Source organism: Tauraco erythrolophus, chromosome Z (assembly GCF_009769465.1).
Source record: "Tauraco erythrolophus isolate bTauEry1 chromosome Z, bTauEry1.pri, whole genome shotgun sequence".
Lineage (NCBI taxonomy): Eukaryota > Metazoa > Chordata > Aves > Musophagiformes > Musophagidae > Tauraco > Tauraco erythrolophus.
The window spans coordinates 88,463,993-88,485,476 of NC_141496.1; the positions used below are offsets into that span (position 1 = coordinate 88,463,993).

General features: G+C 39.5%; 1 protein-coding gene across 7 annotated transcripts in view; it reads left to right on the forward strand.

Annotated features, from left to right (window-relative positions):
* Positions 1-21,484, forward strand: part of NFIB (nuclear factor I B) — a 265,735-nt gene that overhangs the window by 224,417 nt on the left and 19,834 nt on the right. For 3 of the 7 annotated variants that reach the window (XM_086630003.1, XM_086630004.1, XM_086630005.1), the window contains exons 7-8: positions 3,766-3,897; positions 6,243-6,427. In XM_086630003.1, coding sequence (XP_086486129.1) covers positions 3,766-3,897; positions 6,243-6,427 — 317 coding nt within the window. Of the gene's footprint in view, positions 1-3,765; positions 3,898-6,242; positions 6,428-16,417; positions 16,584-20,091; positions 20,175-21,484 lie in introns of all 7 variants that reach the window. The other 4 variants (XM_086629999.1, XM_086630001.1, XM_086630000.1 and 1 more) reach the window with 2 other exon arrangements.

Consider the following 21,484-nt stretch of genomic DNA (forward strand, 5'->3'; position numbering starts at 1 on the left):
AATGCCCCGTTACGACGGCCGCGCACGCACGGGGAGAGCCGCGGGTGGGAAGGGGCTATCCCAATTACTGCTCCGTGCGCCGCGCGTCGATGGAACAAAGAAGCTGCTTCCTGCACTTCAGCCGTTGTTCTCTGCAGTTGCCCGTGCGACGTGCAACGAGACCCCTCCTGAACGCGCGGCGCGGGCGCTGTGCCATGCGGCGGTGCCTTGAAGTCGCCGTTTTGGTGGGTAACGGGTGCTTTCATGGCGGTGCTCCGTTTTCCGTGCCCAAGTACCAGTTGCCTTCACCTTGATGAGGAGAGAGTCTTCTGTATGAGAAGTTCGTTGCGTTTGCTTTGTGATTTATGCTGTCCGTAATTCTGACTTCTGTAAAGGAGGAGCAGGGATAAATTACATGTTTTTAAAGCGAATGCCAGGGTTATCATAGTCACCAGTCTCCTTTTCGGTAGATTCTTTTCGAATCAGTGATGCCACTGGGGGGTTAATGGATACTCTGATTACATTGCACTCCATATAACATACATCTTTTGAGCAGCTAAAATATTTTGGGTTTGAAAGCACAACAACTTTTGCTTGTTTAATGAAGTAACAGTCATCAACCAAATTAAATCTCTGTTGCATTCCAGAAATCGGAGCTGCTGACGCATGCAGACCTTTAGGAGCTAGGCAGCTCTTTCTTTCATGAGTTCTTTTGTTGAATATGAGCTTTACATAAGGAAAAGATTTTCCACTTGCAGCCCATGTTTTTGTTTTTTTTTTTTTTTCCTTAGGAAGGCTTAAGTGCCGTACCTTTACTTTGAAATAAAATCAAACTGCTTGTACATTCTGTCTTTTGTGATAGCCTATATGTGGTAGAGTCAACAAGATATTTGGTCACTGATAAGTTCTGTGACAACTGCTGATGACCACAGCTTTGTAATGTGGTCTTGAAGCCCTTGTCTAGAAGCTCTTAGGCACACATCTTTTTTCTCAGACTGTAACATTGCAGCATTTCTGCAGGGACAGAGATTGCGCGTGCAGAGAACCACAGTACAAAGACAATAACTGGTTAATTTTGTCCTGGGCTATTATAAAACCCTACATCTGTTGTGGAGGTTTAAAAATTTTCTTGCTCTAATGGAACTAGAGCCTTATATGAAGAAGCTAGGGCTGTCATTTGGGCAGAAAACAAAACATAATTAAATATTTGAAAATTATTCCAGAATTAATATGCCTTCTTATCATGGTTTGCCTGTGCAAAACTCAATGTAAAAAACCCCCAGTCTTGTAATTCTAAAAATTATTTCTTAGCTTAGCAGAATGTATTCAACAAAACTGTAACCACTTGTTAACTATGTCTTTGCTACCTGCTGATAGATTCAAAGAAACAAAACATTCCTCCGTTTTCTTCCTCAACAACAATTTATTTACTGAATTTTTATAAGACAGCTAGAGGTGCCTCTGTCAACACTCAGCGTTTTTGCTACCAACATAAAATTGCAACAGATCAGTATAATAAAAAGCATACAGTAACCTTGGTCATATCTGTTAAAACTGAATGAGTGTTGAATTGCTCTGCTGTAAAGCAATTCCTCGCTCTTGCTGTATGTTTCGCAGAAGAAAATCCTTTCTCAGCGCCCTTCTTGAAGAGGTGAACTTTGCAGGGTATGTGGGAAATACAGAGACCTGGACAGGCTGGAGAGTTGGGCAGGGAGAAACTTAATGAAATACAACAAGGGCAAGTGTAGAGTCTTGATTCTGGGTAAGAACAACCCCATGTACCAGTACAAGTTGGGGACTGAACTGCTGGGGAGCAGCACAGGGGAAAGGGACCTGGGGGTCCTGGCGGACAGCAGGATGACCATGAGCCAGCAATGTGCCCTTGTGACCAAGAAGGCCAATGGCATCCTGGGGTGTATTAGAAGGGGTGTGGTGAGTAGGTCGAGAGAGGTTCTCCTCCCCTTCTACTCTGCCCTGGTGAGGCCGCATCTGGAATATTGTGTCCAGTTCTGGGCCCCTCAGTTCACGAAGGACAGGGAACTGCTTGAGAGAGTCCAGCGCAGGGCCACAAAGATGATGGAGGGAGTGGAGCATCTCCCTTATGAGGAAAGGCTGAGGGAGCTGAGTCTCTTTAGTTTGGAGAAGAGGAGACTGAGGGGAGACCTCATGAATGTTTATAAATATGGAAAGGGTGACTGCCATGAGGATGGAGCCAGGCTCTTCTCAGTGGCATCCAATGATAGGACAAGGGGAAATGGATATAAGTTGGAACATAGGAGGTTCTGCTTACACATGAGGAAGAACTTCTTCCCAGTAAGGGTAACAGAACACTGGAACAGGCTTCCCACAGAGGTTGTGGAGTCTCCTTCTCTGGAGATGTTCCAAACCCGCCTGGACACGTTCTTGTGTGATCTGCTCTAGGTGGTCCTGCTCCGGCAGGGGGATTGGACTAGATGATCCTTTGGGGTCCCTTCCAATCCCTGACATTCTGTGATTCTATGATTCTGTGATTCTGTGAAATCAACAGACAATTGTCAGGACCAAAGGGGAGCAGGGGAGTTGCAGGGGGATAGTGGAGGGGCACTGGCCGAGTCTGATCTGGGTCTGCTGCCAGTGCCTATGCAGGGCTTGACAGTGGGATGGGGCAGAGCAGACAAGTGGCTTCTCATTTGGATGGGTCTGCTCTAAGTATGGCTTTCAGGGTGAAAACCCACTCTTAAACTCCAGCCAGTTCAGAAGGCACTGGTCCAGTTCGGTCTCAGTAAAGCACTCACATTTTGCAGGCCTGTCTTTGACTTCCGAGATGATTGCGTGTCCCCCAGAATAGCACAATACAGTGTGCCAACAGCAAAAGTGTCAAAAGCGCTTTAAGCTAACGTAGTCCATGCAGGAAAGTCATCTGCAACGTGGCCCCAGTCCAGTAAAGTACTTAAGAAATGGCCTTTGCTTTAAACATGAGTTAGTCCCATTGATGTGAAATGGAACCCGCTTATGATATTGATGTATGTCCTATAAAATTATTATAATTAACTTTGAAATAATTCGGTGCAAAGTCCAACAAATGTTGTTTAATTAGTTTAAGCTTTCAGAAATAATCCAGTATTTTTGCTTTATGCGATATCAGTAACCCTGCGTTGTAGAAACGGTACATCTGTCCCTGCCAGTGCATTATCTTCACGCAGTGATCTCTACAGAGATGCTTTTGTTGATAGGGAAGCTGGAAGGAAGAGGTGGGAATGCCCTACTTGAGACATGGAAAATATGAGATAAAGAAGTTACAGTATCCTTTATTCTTAGGGAGGTTACATTGTTTCACTATGGTTTTGGGAAGGGTGAGGGATGGGTTTTGAAATAACAAGATAATAAATACCATAAACCGGCATGTGTATGGCAGTTACCCTACACACCTGAGTGTAGGTGTTCCATTAAAAAATGCAATAAAGATTATGTGGTTGTTGAAGGAGAAGATGATTTGGTGATGTTCTGAGGAGCTGAGAAGTGTCTAGGGAAGGTTCTGAAGACATGCATTTCTTCACTGTTTGGCTTGACTGGTATGAAAGGAATGTAGTTTCTGTTTTGCAGGACAAAGACCAATGAGGGGATTATTATTCATTCTCAAGTTTGAAAGCTATAGTTTAAAATTAGTTTATCAGTCATAAGGGAGTTGGGTCACCAAACAATATTTATGCAGGAACAGTAAAAATAAATATCTTCAGTCTACAAAATTACATGCCCTGAGACAGGCTTCTAAGCTAATGTCACTGTTCCATTGTTTTTCTGTTGCAGATATGTCTTCTCCTACAATGAAGAAACCTGAAAAGCCTTTGTTTAGTCCTACTTCTCCCCAGGATTCTTCACCAAGATTGAGCACTTTTCCCCAGCATCACCACCCAGGAATCCCAGGAGTTGCACACAGTGGTGAGGATTAGGAAGGAGGAAGAAATACCTCCTTATTCATTTATCTGTTCTCCCTTCTTGCAATCAGATTGTGATGCATTTTTGCAGACTTTCTGAGAGACCTGACCCCATTTATAATACTGGTTAGAGTAGAAATGGAAGAGTTTGGGGTATCCTTCCAGGAATGCTCATTAAACTGATTTCAGGTAGTAGACTGCTGCAAGTCGGTGGAAAGGATTTAGGATTATCCAGTGAATAAAATAAACTGTAAATTGCATGAAGAAACTGATAGAGGAAAAACCTCCCTGTCTTTCCCCCTTCCACCTACATCTTTTTTTTTTTTTTTAATTATTATTGTTGCTATGACTATATTGCGTTTAAATACCAGAATAGGTTGGATTTTAAATACACAAGAGAAATGACAATCATGTTTGCTACGTGACACAATGAAATAAGTACTAGTGCTTCTTTTGAATGCTTTGTCTAAAGAGTCCTGATAAATATTTTTCAACATCTCAACATCTGTTTTCTGAAATCTATGGTAAATCCATAGTAAAACTTCGTTTAAAGTGTGAAGGAGAAACTTGAAGTGTGACTGAATGCATGTTACCTTGAGGGTTTATCAGGAATGACAGGAAAATTCCTGCATCATGGCCAGTTTAATTTTAGAGATGAGAGTGATCCTGATTCTTCAGAGGAGAACACAGTCCTCAAAGTCTCCCCTTATCAGCTCATCATGTCTCCTTAAAAACTGCATATTAAGGGATTCATTTCTTGAGCAGCACTGGATGGCTAGAGGAGTAAAACAGATTTGAGGACTCTTTCTCTTCTTTAACTTATAGTTCTGCTTTGAGAAGCTTTTGTTTTGTGATTTCTCTATGATTTCAAGTTCCTCTCTTTCAATTCATGTGTAAGGACTATTTTCCCCTTAACATCCACTTAATTTGTATCATGAAAGTGAGCCTGGACCCATTCTGGTCTCTGTAAGGTTTCCAGTATCAGGAAATACTCAAGCACATCCAAGATGATGGTGAAATGGAAGGGATGGATTTCTTCTCACTTGTGTTTGTTTTGCACAGCTCCCACATGTCAGAGCAGTAGCTAACGTTTCATGACTAAACTGAACTGGTGGGGCTGTGATTAAAATGAGCCTGTCACTAAAGAAGCTGCCATAATTATTTTTGGCCCTGTACTTGTGCGTAGATCTGTTTATTTGCTTTAGCATATAATTTTTAGATATTTGTATTTGAGTGACAGTCATAACCTAATTTGTAGATGAGCTATTTACTTGCTAGGAAACCTGATTTCTGTCTGCGTAGCCTGTTCTATTATGTCGGTGAGCAATAGTTTTGAGATTTGCAAGGTTTTGATTACCAAGTACAGAAATTTTGGAACGTTCCTGCTGTTGTTTTTTCTTGGGAAAACTATGACGTATACACAAGTTTGTAAGATATCTTGTGTATACAGACCTGATTTTGTACTCTCCCACTAACGAAAATGAACACGCTGTTGTCTTTTCACCATTCCCATGGCACTCAGTACCTCCTTTTAAATACGTTGCCAAGAGACTACAAGCCTACTACAACTCTAGACGTGTAGTAAGGGTGATTCTCCTCTTCCAGCTGGATGACTGGGCAGCAGCAGGACATGCTGTACATTCCTTTCACTGTGAAAATATTGCTGGTTGTTTAGACATTACATATAGTTTATAGATAGAGAAATGTGTGTTTGTAGAGTCTGGGAAGAAAGAGAACACAAATAAAGATATATATATATAAGGTAGACTTTTTTGTTTCTCAGAGATACTTTCATTGGATGGATTGGTTTCCCAGGCTCTGAGGTTGGATTTTCATTATCATTTTCAAAAAGTTCAGCTAATATTCAAGGCATTATTGGTTATTACCCTGTTCCCTCGTGAGGCAGGTAGAGTGCAATGCAGTGAGGAATCATTAGCTATTTCTTAGGAATTGGTGACTTTGTTCTCCTCTGTTCAAGTTCTGTGGATAAAAGTGGGCGTTTTATTTATTGAGTAAAATATTTATTTTGTTTATTTGGGATCCATATGGGAAAACTGCATAATTGAAATGCCTTTTATGCTGGAGTGTGGCTACTGTTTAAAGAAAAAAAAAAGAAAAAATATAATGGCATAACCCACAAAACCAAAACAAGATACAGTATTTATGAATTTAAAACAGTAGCCTGGGATGATGTGAGATGAGGACATGCAAGTTTTTCTGTAAAGATACCATGAAGCAGGAGTGCAGTGTACTGATTTATAACTGACTTTTAATTTTTCTTGCTGTAACATGGGGATGAAGAGTTTTAGGAAAAGCGAAGTAATTTTGATTTTATTTTGTTTCCTCCAGTCATCTCAACTAGAACTCCACCTCCACCGTCACCATTGCCATTTCCAGCACAAGCTATTCTCCCTCCTGCCCCGTCTAGCTACTTCTCTCATCCAACGATCAGATATCCTCCCCACCTGAATCCTCAGGATACTCTGAAGAATTACGTACCTTCCTACGACCCGTCCAGCCCTCAGACTAGCCAGGTACTGTAAAACAATGCAAACCCTCCAGAAGAGATACTGTGAGGATTGTGTGTCTTCCAGGGCATCTAGACTGGTATTTCACTAGTTCTGATCTCAGAGCAAGCTGGGAGCTGGCACATAAGTGATCCAGCAACTTCTCCTCTTCAACATGGCCGAATAAAGGGTGCAGGTTAGTCATACCGACCCGCTAGGTACGACCTAGTCGTGCAGGGCCACCGGAGACAAGGGTCCTGCTGCAGGATGGAGCAAGGTGTGTGCTGATGCCTACACGTGCATGCGCTCACGTGCACGGATGTACAGGAGTTTTTATAGAATGACAATGAGAACAAACTCTGGCGAGGTGATGCTCGCGCTGTTTCGTAGGCACCTGACGTTTCTTTGCACGGATGCAAAGGCGTTACTGTAGTGAGCCCAGCAGCACAGCACAGACCCGTCAAATTGGTTTTTTCTTCCTTTTGTAGAGAACATGCAGTAACAGATGAGTTCCTGCCTGCTACACCCATTCAGACTTGTGTCTGATATGGGAAATTAACATGGTTTTCATTAGCCAAGTAATTTGTGAAGGTCTGTGTGCAGAACTGCTTTCCATGATAGCATCAGCACGTAGCGTTAGGATGTGATCTGCACCGTCGGATAAACTGCGGCTGAGACTTGGTCTGTCAATACTTGGAATACTTCCAGTGTCAGTGTAATGTAATCTTTGCTGCTCAGGCTGTTATTTATTTTTGATGCCTTGTCTGAAAGGCTCCTGTAGGGCCCTGTATCTTGTCCTTTAGCATCTTTTTTAGAAGAGCCTTGGGAACGTAAACTAGAGAGACAACAGCCAGGTTTTCCCACTCCTAAGAGTTAGGTTCCTTTGGAAGGACTGTCTTATCAGGGATGAAGGGGTTGCTGCAACAGCATTTTGTTTTGGACTCTGTTTTTTTTCGTTTTTCACCCATAATGACAGACCTTTCAGGCATGACACCGACAGAACTTGAGACTGAACCAAACTTTCTGTGCTGAATAACAGATACGGCCCCTCTGGGCTGTTCAGAAGGTCATTGTGGCTATTGTCCCCATGGGCTAGTGCTCTGGTCCAGCTGCATGATTTTCCATGTAATTAAAGAAAATGGTGGGTCCATAAAATCAAAAGCTAGTTTGAAGGGAGAAATCCTAACTATGTGATTTTTGTTGGTTATAATATTAATGCAAATTAAACCAAGAATTGAAAAAGGAGTATGTCTTCGTTAGAATACAAATTGCTATCTGTGCACAGATTAAAAGTCTTTCAGACCCGTATAGCATTTTCACTGAGAGTCAGCTGGGAATGTCGCATGGAGGACCTGATTTTAATTTGTGTAAAATTTCCATGAATAACAAAGTCTAATTAAGACAACCATTAAAAGTCCTTAACGTTAATTCAGTGCGGAAAATCTTAGAGTTCTGTTGGATTTTTTTTTTTTTTAAACTGATGTCTTAATTAGGCACTATTAAGGGAAAAGTTATGCAAATTAAAATCAGACCCTTACTGTTATGCATTTCTTTAATTATTCGGTGCTTGTTTTACTTACATTTTGATTTCTTATATGTATTAAAAGAGCAGATTAGGTGATAATCTCTTGGATTGTTCAGTGTTCTGCTTTGGATCATTGCTGAAAAAATGCAACATCTAAATGAAGTATCTGACTTTCAGACAGTTGACAAATGTGCTGTCTTGTGATTTTAACATCAGGGACCGTATTCATTGAGCAGGAGTAGCACTTTCAGTTCTGTCCAGCAAGATTCTTACTCTCTTCCCTTATTTGCAGTTGAAAGATTAATCTTTAGACCTTGAAAGATAAAAATTTACTCCGCTTATTTTTGATTCGGGGTTGTGGCAAACTCAAAGCGCTTCCTATTCTTGTGCTGTGACATCGTAGGGAATAAGAGGCCAAACTGGCCTCAATTTGCTACTTTTGTCATCTTTATATTAGGATAATGCTTTTCATTTCATTTGATGCTTGATTTTGCTCCTGAGAAGAGGGGACAGGGTTAAACAATACCAAATATGGGATTCCAGGCATCTGCATTAGCTATTCTCTGCAATTTATTATCATTAATCACTATTATTAGTGGAATCGCTTTCAAATTTAATTCTTGACAGTTCACCTCTGAGATATGCTGTACATTAGAGGAGTTGCATGCCCAGTTAAAATATCTCTGAATAGAACAGTTAAAAGATGTCTGTACAAAAAGTAAAACAGCAGGAATATTTTTTTGCTTAGGAAAAGAAGAAGCAGCCGTCTGTGAAGTTTCAGTGACAAAAGGGAATTGTTCTGATACAATGGCATGCTTTGAGCCAAACCAGTTTTTCTTTTCTAAATAAAACATGAATTTTTATTCAAACAAATTTAATTATTGTAAAATGCAAAACTGCATCTGTAGGAATACCACATCAAATTTAATTATACTTTGCCACCTCAAAACATACTCATTTGGATTTCAAAAGGAGAACTATGATGATAGTTTTAATTTCAGCTTTAGAAATAGAAAGGATGGATACCCTGACAGCATTTACCTAAAATGAACTGTTCCTCCCCAACATCTTTCAGTAATACGCTAATTTAGATTGTTACGACAAGCAACTGAGATGCCTTGTACTCCCCACAGCAATTTTGAGATTAATTACATTACTGCTGCACTGATTATAGTGAGACAGTCATGCTATTCAATGGAATACTTTAAGTAAAATTAGTTTAAAAATATAGAGCTTCCATAGGTTTGCACGGTGGGAAGCAGTGGGCAATTTTCTTGACGTAATGTTAAGTACTCCAAATTATGTGTGATGAACAGTCAGGAAGTTCAAACAGGCCCTTTGGCTTCAGTGAAAAATGATTCAACAATGGATGATCCTAAACAATAGAGAGCTGTGGCTGTCGGTTTCGTGCCTATCTGCTTTTTATCCCCTGTTCAATCTGGAGAATATAAATAAACAAATGTACCAAACAGAAGTGGACCTTGTTAGATACAGAGCTGGACTTGCCTCCAACTAATAGTTTGAAAAGTTCCCAAGGTTTTGAGAACTGATGTACTTTCCACTAATTCAGTAATTCTGCTGAGCCCTTTTTATTGTACTCACGTCAATGCTTTTCTTAGCCAGGCACACACGTTACTGGGTGAGACTGTGTGCTCGAGCTTGTACCCGTATTGTGATGGGGTGCTGCTCTCTCCACAGTTAAACTGGTGCTGGTTACTCAGTGCAAGTGTCAGCAAAAACTGATTGGTACGTGTCTGATCCACCTACGGCGTTTATCCTCCTACAGTGTACTCAGGTTTTCAAAGCTATCGCAAATTTTGAGCACGGATTTCCTTTCTGAGTGATCCCAGATGGGTGAATCTTTTAATCTTGGAAAATATTACCTCCTCTGTGTGTATCGACACGTGCGCGTGCACAGACACAAATCTGCACACACTTGAAATGCATTGATAATCGAGAGTGTATGAATCAATATGCAGTATCAAAATCAGGCTTCCAATCCGATCACCAAGCATGACAGCACCTGTGTGGCTGAAGTCAAAACCAAAAGCTCCAAACATAATGCCCCGTCAAGTTAAATGGAATAATTTCCTGATTAAGGTACAGTGAATCACAGAAGAAGGGTCAGCAAGCATGGTGGAAACAATGGTAAAGCAAAGAGTTAAGGTGAATCCTGCTGAAGAACATTCGGGCATCAGTGAGAAATTTTTTTTCTGACTGAACCAAACAAACAGAAGTAGACAATCTTGCAATCCCTTTGAGTTTGGATTATGAAGGGTGCATTTTACAGGTAACCTTACATCGAATTTAATGGTACTTTTGATGAAGTAATGCAGTTTTCAGTGGCATGGTAAAACTGCCTCTAATCTGGGGGAGTTAAGCATTGGACTCTTTTCCTCTTACAATAAATGGCTTACATTTCTTACATGCTACAGTCCATGTGAACCGCTGTCCACATAAGAATTCCTGGGACTATTAAAATGTACTTTGTTGCTGCTAGTTTGCAGCTTTATCTTTTTCATGGTCTTATCTTTATCTAAAGACAGAAATATCTGAATGGCTTGAGAAGAGCTGCTTCTGGAAGCTGATGAGGCCACTTATTTTCCCCTGATAATTGGCTGGGGTATTCAGTTTTTTGTTCAATGAAAGATAGGTGCACTCTTCAGGATTGCCAGGCAGATGCCTTGTCTTTCTTCAATACAATAACTGCAGTCATTTAGCCACGAGGAGAGAATCTTGTGAGGCTCTGTTTGGGCTGGTCAAAGGCTTTCCTGTTGGTTCCTGGGAGAGTACTACCAGAATAAGCTGACACAGGAGATATGCATATGGTGTCTTTGGTAGAGGTAGCACCTTTATTTGTTGACATTTAATAGTTTTCAGCTTCTTGGACAAGTTTTTCCTTGCAGTTTTCAAGAAATTATTGATGATTAAATATGGCAATGTGCTATCTTTAATTGTGATTGGGAGGCAGAGAGAAAGTACTAGCTCAACTGTGCCTACTGACAAGGCATTTGAAGATTTAATTGCAGTTGTAAATGATTACTTTGTATTTAGTTTGCTCATTTTTTAGTTTATTAAATGCACAGTTGTAAGTCTCCAGAGGGCATGAAATACCATTTAACCCAAAGATGTCTTTTGAACGTTTATCTACAAAGAGATTTCCTTTCTCATGCTTGTGTAACACAGAGTTACCCTGTAGTTAAGGCATCTGTACAAGGAAAGCTGGGTATTTTCTTGTGCTCTACCTGTTGACAAGTAATTCAGATTCTGTGAGCTCACAGGTAAAATTGTGATTCAGGATGGAGGACTCTTCGCCTAGAATGTCTTACAATGTCTGTGTCTGAACATGGGTTGCAGAAGCTCTGCAGTTGCTCTCATTTTCAGCAGCGTTACATCAAGGGGAAAATGCTTTCTCAAATGGATGAGACTCAGAGCTTTATAGATCAAAGTCAACACCTTGATTTCTCTCAGAAAGTAGTACAGAAGTGATGTTGTCAGCCAAGTACTGGCAACAACATGTTATTTCTAAAGCTCATTCCTCCGGCGGGCAGGTAGCTGCATGTCACGTCACCTGAAGCTTTTGTGTGGCATCTCCCAGTGAGGTCTGTGTGAGATGTGCTGTAGTGATGAGTTACTCAGGTTGCAAGGGTATGGAGACTAGTAAGATTCAACGGTGGTAGGGGGTGCTATAAAAAGGCAAAGTACATTTCTGTTGCTACCATGATGCTCAATAGCAGAAAGGAAATCTGTATAGCCTTGCTTCTTGTTAAATAAATACTCTGTGGAACCGGCTGAGTTCAACCTGAGGAGGAGTTGCCCTACAACACCTTCTACAGTCTTAGTGGCAGTGGTCTAATGATGTCACTCCCTTACATTTAGCAGAGACTCAAAGGCACTGTGTTATCTTACTGAGATAGGTAATAACTTGAGGATAGTTCTGCCGCGCATTTGAGGAAACTGCCTCCTGTAACATGGAGCTGTCTCCAGTGGGAGGCTAGGGTGCCCTAGGCTAAAGCTCTGCTGAGATGAAAGGTCAGGTTTACATTGTATAACCAAAAAAAAAAAAAAAAAAAAAAAAAGAGGCAGAGGGTTTAGAAAAATGGAAGGTATTTCTTCCAGTTTCTTTTACCTGCAGATTTTCTGACACATCCGTCACCCGTGTGGATATCACGGAGCACAATGACATGGACTCAAAGACAGAACTTACCAGCTATGATCTTCAGGTTCATAGAGGTGGCTAGTAGACAACTGTTAAAATAAGATACTGTGAGCAGGGGACCAAAACGTGCAGAACTGGATCTTCTACAGCTTTATCAACAAAATTAATTCAATCAGTGGTCTCAAAACTACACTGCCGTAGGGTTTTGCAGGGATTTTCTTCACCATAATATCTGAACTTTGCCGTTACAAGGGGCTGGAAATGTTGAGAAGAAATAGGTGACAGTATTTCCAAACACACTGAATCCAGTTTAACTAAACTGCACTCATTGGTTGATCAGCTGCCTAGAATAGGGTAGCCTTCTCAGGAAACACAGAGTTTCTACTGAAAAATGCGTTTTGAGATGCAAATATGTTGTTCTTCAAGTATAGTACTTAGCAGGAATAACATAATTTTTATTAAGCCCTGAAACTTAAAGTTCTGAAATGCCTAACACAGTATCTCATGTAGCTTTACCTAGAACATGCACAGGATTAAGATTTTTTTTCTGGCTTTTTTTGATTTTTTTTTTTGAAGATGCTTTGTATTTAAGATACCAAGGAAAACTGAAATTATTTTATTTGGAATTTGGAATTATAATTACAATTCTTTTGTAAAAAAAGATGCTATGCAAATTTAAACATTTTAAGCAACTTGATAGTTTATCTGAATTGTTTAATATGTGTGCCAAATGTCTGTTATGTTTGGATATCTCATTTGTAGATGTTAGCATTGTCATTCCACCATGACATCAGAAAGATGTTTTGATGCTGGAAGTAGTGAGCTATATGACAAAACACTGTTCTGAAGACCTAAGGTGTAAATGAGCTGATATTAGGGCCAATATGTGAACAGAAGTCTGAGAGGAGGTTGTTTAATTGTTGGTTATAAATATGTTAGTAAAATCCCAGTAGGGAAAACAGGTATCGTGAATCCTGATTTTAAGGAAGTCCATATTCATATTTGTTACAAGTTTCTGTTCAGACTTCAGACCTAAGGATTAACTGAAAGTGGGCATAGTGCACACAACCAGATACTAACAGTCAGACAATCTAAGTTAAGTTACATTACAGCTATGACAGTGAGTATAACTCATCTGTGGCTTTGAGCACATGAATGGATTAATCTGTAGCAGTTCAAGATGGTTTGAATGAAAAAGCTGAAAAAGGTAACACAGATCTTTAAATCAAATTAGTCTCCAGTCCAACAATAGAAAAAAAATGTATACCTGCATAAATTTGGGCTAAATTTGCCAGACCTTCATTGTGTTTGCTTCTTTGTCTCTCCCATTTTCAAATGCACAGCTTGTTTATCTAACACAGCTGCCTCCATACAACTTGCTTGAGATTTATGCCTCAGGCATCATCTCTCTGTTTGTGAATCCATCACACAGGCATATTGATGCCCTAGTTGATGGTAACGGTTGATTTTCACCTGTACTGTGTTTGTCTGTAAGAATCTCTTCAGGGAAAAATGAACTGCAACTTAGAACTTGTTTTAAATAAGGACAAAATGAATTTGTATTAAATCATAGAATCATAGAATGGTTTGGGTTGGAAGGGACCTTAAAGATCATCTAGTTCCAACCCCCCTGCCATGGGCAGGGACACCTTCCACTACACCAGGTTGCCCAAAGCCTCATCCAACCCGGCCTTGAACACTTCCAGGGATGGGGCATCCGAAGGTAGCCCTGTGGTAGTCACAGGTCGGTGACTTCACCTAGGAGCTCCAGGGTGGTAGTCCCTCCAGCAGGCTGTGTGAACAGCTGGGCTTCCAGGGCAGGAGAGGGGGCTTGCCTCTGCAGCAGGCTCCCCAGAAACAAGCTGAAAATCCAGTCCAATGTAGCAAGAATTTCAGTGTTTTGGAGGAAAGTTTATCATAAGGCCTGCCTATATTTGTGACAGTTTTGCCCACAAATGTTTCAAACCGTGTCACAGCTCCCGAACCTATGGCAGAGCCTGTTTTACTGCAACATCGAGATGTCTCAAGTTGGACAGCCAGTGAGTGAGGATGCTTGCCTTTAAGTTTTGGAGTATCTTGGGTCATTTGCATGGTGAATTTGTTTTAGGTAACTCTCACAGATTTTCTGAATTGATGTTAGTTAAAATTTTCATTTTTTTTCTAAGGCAGGTGGCGTCAGATTTCTGGTTGCCAGGACACCTGGTTTTAGAGGCTGGCAGACTTATTTTAATAGCCTCCACAAAATGAAATTTCCTAAACCTCTGCTAAGATAGATAACAAATAAAGTGGGCTTATTGACACCTACTTAATATAAAGTACGTAAATTGTATTCTTGAGGACATGCCTTTGTAATTACTGAGTGAGTTCCCCACTTATGACCCCATTGGTCATATCAGCGTGCAAGAAAATGCTCAGTAAACACTTAGGCCACATTATTCTCTAGAAATTGTCTTGTATATATCCTGCCACATCTCATTTTCATTTCAAATACACGTAATGAGGGATATCTAGCTAACTGTTAAGTTTCACCTCGTCAACAAAACTTCATGTAGCATGCCAGTTATTTGTGGAAATTGTGTTATTTGTGAAAGTGTTGTGATTCCTTTGAATCTCTGCTGCTTTCTTATTTTGAAGCTACTTTGACAGCTGACACTTATTCCCGTTACTAAACTCCTAGTAGTAACTTCTTAGCTTATGCAACTAGGAACATGAATGCAAACTGGTAAGTACCACACAATTTCTATCTTTGCAAGATCTTGGGATTCCATAGCTCATCTGTCCCCATCCCAGCTCCAACACCACCCCCCCCCCCCACCCCAAACATGCGGTTAGGTTTAGGGGGTAACTTCTTTTCATTTAGAGGGTTAGTTTGTTGGCTGCTTCTCATTAGTGTACATCTTCACTGTTATTTTTCATTGTAAAGCTTGTGATTTCAGAGACCGAAATAGTTTGCTAACTGCTCAGTGTTCCTATGAACACAAGATTGGTCTTCGTTTGCACTTATATTTTCTGATGTTTTCTTCTAACTTAGTTTTGGCTGTCCTAAAGAACAAGACTCTCCCTTGGGGGAATTTGCCAAGTCTAGTAGATCATACTGCCAGGAAGTTTCTCCTGCTGTTAATTCTAAGTTTCCTCCTTCTCAATTTCATTCCATTACCCCGAGTTTATACTTCCTGTACTTTCCAAATAATTCCTTCCTCTTCGACATTTTTATACTCTGCACATTACTTGCAGTAATTGTCTCAGCCTAGTTATTATTTCATTACCATAGTCATGCTTACCTCTTTTAACCTTTCCTTGTATTAGTTGAATCAGGTCCTTTATCGGTCCATTTCTTTACTCTGAGTTATCTCAAATTTGACAAGATCCTTCTGATAAAAAGATTCCCAGTATTTTTTACTTTGTATGACTGTATTTTAAAATACCTGTGAATCACAGAACATAGAATCTGTTTAAGACAAAAGTTACCAGCCACTGTTGAAAGAACCATTTATTAGTTGTTATTTTTTTCTGCAAGTTATGTAGCATTGGCATATTTACAGTCACGTTGAATGTCTAAGGCGTGTTTAAGCACTGGGTAAACATACACTTTTACCAGTGAAGACTGCCAAATTCAGATGTGCCTGTATGCAGAAAGTGGCATATTACCTAGATGACCTATGCCATAAGGTCATATGCAGACTGCCTTTTGTATCCAAGAAAGAAGTGTCTTGTTTATTACGCTCTTGAATTGCAAAGTTCCCATTATTAAGCGCTTCTGTGTTTTTAGTAGGCGGCTTTTGGCCAGAAGTTATGATGTATGCATTATAGTGCATTGTATCCTAACCCTCTTCCTCACTTCCAAACGTGAATTATTGGTTAGCCTTCCAGTATGCATAATCTCTGTGGACAACTGTGGTCAAGTCTTGGTTATACTCCAAGCCAGAGTGGTATGGCATGTGAAAACAGAGGTTTTGCATCATTCATTTGCTCTTAATACTTCGTATATTAGGGCCTATGCCTGGTCAGTTTAATCCTGCTATCGTGGGACTTGCTGTGGTTCATAGCTACTGCAGGAACAGAAAAGATATTTTGAACAATTGGATGCATGTTGCATCCAGAAAGAAAGCAAGCTTGCCAAAAAACACTGCTACTTAAGCATGTACTACCTGTCTGAGGAGGGATCTGCCTGCTGAAAATACCACATAGAAATTCGTAGCTTTGTTAGAACACTGCATTCCAGCACGGAGGTACCGTGGTGATGGGCATTCTGGAAAACCCTAAGATAGGTGGGTAGATTCATTAAACACAATGTGTATGTTTCACGAGGCGTTCTTTTGGTTTTGTTTTGTAGCCTAACAGCAGTGGTCAAGTAGTAGGGAAAGTGCCTGGCCATTTTACTCCAGTTTTGGCACCCTCTCCCCATCACAGTGCGGTGCGACCTGTGACCCTGACCATGACAGATACTAAACCCATCACTACATCCACTGAAGGTGAGGCATCTTCACCTACAGCAACCAGTAAGTATTTCTTTAGGAAACAAAAAATGTCTGTCGAAGATTCGATATGATTTCAAACCGAGGCCAGAAAAAGGCGCCTTTTCCTACTATTTGACCAAGTGGATGCTCATCATTTTACATGGAGAGCAAACGTGATCTAACTGCAAAGCTTTTCCTCCCCAAATTTCAACCAATGCATCATGTTACATGAACCAAAAATTTGTGACATGACAACCAAAATGAAAGGGAAAAGCCTGCATATTTGAACACCATTCAAGAGAAAGAAAACATGATTGTTCATCTAAGGTGGACAGTTTAAGACATTGAGAAGCACACCCAGACAGCAAGGTTTTACAATGACCCGCAGACAGAATTCCAAACAGAGATTGGATGATTTGCTACTCAATGAGCTTTCCTACAGAAATCAAGCCTTGTTTCCACGCGTACTGAATCTGAGCTATGACAATTGCATGTTGATATAGGTTGTGTCTTTTTTAGAAAAACAACTGACATGGCAAAAGAAAATTTTAATTCTTTGTCATTGATGCAATGGATGGTAGATCCACTGTTTTTTTTTAAAAAAGCCAAACCCTAACTTTAATGTTTTAAGCTCTTTATTACTATATAGGACCATATTATTTATCCTATTACCTTCAATGGAACTGTGGTTTTGGAAATAAGAGCCGAGGTGTTACTCTCTATAGGGCAATTTCTTCTCTTCCGAATACTCATCTTATGCTCAGTGATGCAGAATGCTGCTTTTTAACTACTATGTGCATTTCTGTTGTCTTTGAACTTTTATTTGGACTTGATATGGGCAGTGTTACCAGTTTTGTCAGAGTGGGGAAGATTTTTAGGAGACATTTCCAAATACACACTTCGGAAAAAAACTTACCAGTCTTTAAAAATACTAATCTCTTTAGGGTTCATTACATTAGAATGACTTGTTTTACACCTGTGTAGTATTTGAACTCCAAATTCACTCCCTAACTTTTGGTCTGTCATTAATGGAGGCCATACACTGTATGTTTCTTAGGTGTTATACTGCTTGAAATCTTCTCATTAGAATGTGAAGCAGAGTTGAGACACGAATGCATGGAAGTGGCCAAGATGTAAAGAAGGAAAACTGGTTAAGCCTTTATTATAAAAGGATAATAGTAACTTTTGGACAAACTATTGTTTAAGTATAAACAAATAATTATATGGATAGATTTAGGGAACTATTTTAGCTGTTCTTTTAGTATAGCAGGAATTCTGGTGGTAGAGTATATCTGTATCTTCCCTGGTGATTTGTGGTACAGTTCTTGAGCCTTTTAAGATGAGTTAATTTTAGCAGCAAACAAGAAGCCGTTGCTCTGAACTTTTGGTCTGTAATAGAAGACTGAGAAAACTGAGTTAATGTAGAGTTTCAAGTATTCACGGTTTCTTTCTGCTTCCTTTTTGACATGATCATGCCTGGCCTAAAGAGCTGTCTCAAATGAGGTCAGGGTTTGTAATACAAAAGGCAAAAAGAAAAAAATACAATGTCAGAACTGCACTGGGATGTGTTCTGGTAATCTGACCATATTATTTATCATTACAGGAAAGCAAACCTTATCTATTCATTGTACTACTACTAAGGGAAATTTTGGACTATATTTTAAAGTGAAGTTGGCACACAGTTTCTTGTGCAATTCAGTGGAACTTGGGTACCTGATTCTCCATGAACTTTGGAACATCTTGGATTAGATATTTAAAATAAGGACTCCTCATGCTTCCACAGCAGTGTGCAAGTAACTTCTTGTCTAAAGATCCAATGCCTGTCACTACAGCACCTAAATAATAATAAAAAACCCCTATGTACAAATTTTATTTGAATGTGCCAGTTCTGCATATGAGATAGCGTATAAATGCTACGTGTTCGGAGTGTTATGGTTTTCAGAGCAGTTCAGTAGTCTATCTGCTTGGTAAAGCCTTTTGAAACTGAATTGGTAACTGTAAGAAAGAAAAAGTGAAGGAACATAGCTTGTTGACGAAGAAAATAACAAAAAATGAGCGATCATGTCCTGCTGATATGTAAATTATATATGAATACTTATAAACTACATTAACAGTCATAATAGACCTGCCACACAGAGTGCTAATGTTAACTTAATGGGAAAATCAGGACTAAATATGTTTTAAGGCATAGTTTTACTTTTATTTGCAATAACTGAATGATTGATTCAAAATAGATATAGAGAGATATATGAAACATGCGCTGTCCAACAAGTTATCATTATTATTCAATCTGATGAGAATAAAAAAGCAAATGATTAGCACTACTTTTCGTTCTGAAGTGCAATAGCAGAATTGTTTTGAATAAGAAAGAACAGCAGGCTTTGATAATATTTGGGGAACCCTGTGGCCTCCACCATAATTTCCTTCTAATAACGGATTAATTTTTATGACAGCTTTTGAGTAAAGCCTGTTTACTGTATAAAGCTTCCTCCCCCTCCCTAAATTTAGTGGATTTAATTTGCTTGTGTTTGCTGTGTGACTTTAATAATAACAAGCCAATTCAGTAAATACTCCCATCTAGCTCCTCCCTGGCATCCTTCTCGATGTCTGTTCAATTTTAGCAGTTTTGCTTTGTCTGCCTGCAAGTTTCCAGGTTGTGACACTGCAAATTGCAGTGTGGGGACACCTCCACACTGGGAAGTGGAGTAAGACCACCTGCCTCATTTCAGAAATGCCACCAAAAGCCACCAAAAGCGAGTAATGGCTTTTAGGGATTGCTGACAGAGACCAGACAGGAATGTGGTCTGCAGGTGAAGGATCCATGTCCTGTAACTAATCCCAGCATCACCTACCATTCCCTTTCTCCTCAGAAATGGACTTCTGTAATCGTCTGTAGCAGACAGCGGGAGACTTCCTTAAATTGTCCCCCTGGAAAAATGTTTCCTGATGCATAGGGGAGTTGAATATTTAATACTATATTGCACAGTAAAAGTTAGCTCCTTTCTCATGAAAATACTAATGAGATTACACACTGTTTCCAAAGGCCTGTCAAGATTCACTTCATGCCACATAAGTAAACTGAACTTTTGATTCCAGTTTTTGTTGTTTTCTTACAGTTTTGTGATGGGCCTTCACAGCAGTAAGAATAAGTGTGCACTAATATTTTCTCTCAGCATTGTAATCTTGGTGATTTCACTGATGCCTTAGATTGGTGTAATGGAAATGAGAATCAGGCTTATGATTCCTTCAAATACTTATTTAATCACTTGAAAAAAATATTAATCAGAGGAACGTTTATTTAACAAGGGACATCATTATGTTTTACACATGCAGCTTCCATTGAAGTTCATAGGAATTTACACACACCTTTACAAATTTGGTCCATTTTTTCTTTTGCATTTTATTAAGTAAACAAAGGAAAAACACAGACACATCCTATATATTGCAAAATCATAACTCTGGATCTCTCATATTTGTGCTGTACCTGGACAGGGTAGTAGTTATGATAGGTTGGTATTTTTATCAATCTGTTTTGTTCTTCCTTAATCAGCCTACACAGCCTCAGGCACATCCCAAGCCAATCGATATGTGGGACTAAGTCCAAGAGACCCATCCTTCCTACACCAGCAACAGGTGGGCAAGTTTCACATAGGTCTAATGATATAGAGAAGCTTTTGTGATATTACCTTCCTGCGTGCTGCCACTGTTACCTTGGGTTAGACTGGGATCCTACAGGTTTTGGTATTTGTGATCTGAAGGTGAAGTTTGTGCAAAACAAAGGTGAACCCTTTAAGAAACATATGCTTTATGTCTTAGATTTGTGTCATCTTAAGGAACTTCTAATCGTATTTCTTTAAATTATTTCATTTTTCAAGAGCTCATACATGTAATCTTTAGTAGGATTTTAGGAAAGAGAATGAGATGGATAAGTAACAAATACTCAGTTTAAAAAATAAGCTACATTTTCAGAGCAAAATGTCCAACTTATTATTTTCAAGTTATTTAGTTTTTTTCCCCCAGATGTTCAAGCCTACATTTCTTCATGTTAGTTTTAGAAGGTGAGTTATAAAGCCAAATTCTCAATGCAACACATCATCATTTCTAGTTTAATAGGTTTAAATTGGTCTGCTGATTTCTAACGTGATAAAACCACGTTTTTGTTCTAGTTTCTTACATCATTTATGTTTCAAGTAGCATTTTAAATTTCACATCTCATTAATGCTGTAAATTTAATGCAAATGAAGTGTTTACGCAAACTGTGAAAATATACAGCCGAGATTAATGATGGCTTACAAACAAATTAGCTACAGTCAATAGCAAGGCCATGCATATACAGAAATGCTGCATTGTTAGTACCAGGAATAAATTCAGACCCTTTAGAACTTTAACATATTTTATGATGCGTGTTTGTGTTGCTCCTAGGTCTTAACGGTAGTGGACTTTGAAATTAACAGCATGTAAAATGTTACAAGGAAAAATCCTGAATATGGCAGTAAGAAAAGAGGTGTTAAATAGCCCTTGTTATTTTTTGTACTGTATTTTTTTCTCGGGCTTGGGTTCCTGTCAACAGTTGGTGCGCATGCCTGTTTCGTTTTTCCATAAAACCTACCTGTTTGGTGTTCGCGGAGATGCAGCTGAAGTGCTCTTCATCTGTACCTCCCTATCCCTACCCACTCCTAGGGCAAGGTGGCAGTATGTCCGTTTTAAAGGTCACCACATGCAGAGTTCAGAGAAAATCATAAAGATGATGCTTTATTCAAGATAGTTGATGCTTTGCCAACTTTCTTTTTAACCGGTGAGACCTGATTGGAAACATCTGTATGCTTTTATGAAAATACCAAATGACAATTAGTGGCTTGGCCAACCATTCGTTTTTCAGTAATTTTTCTGGTGTATTGCTTTTTTTTTAAACCTCTCAAATATTGTTGTTATATTATGGTTCT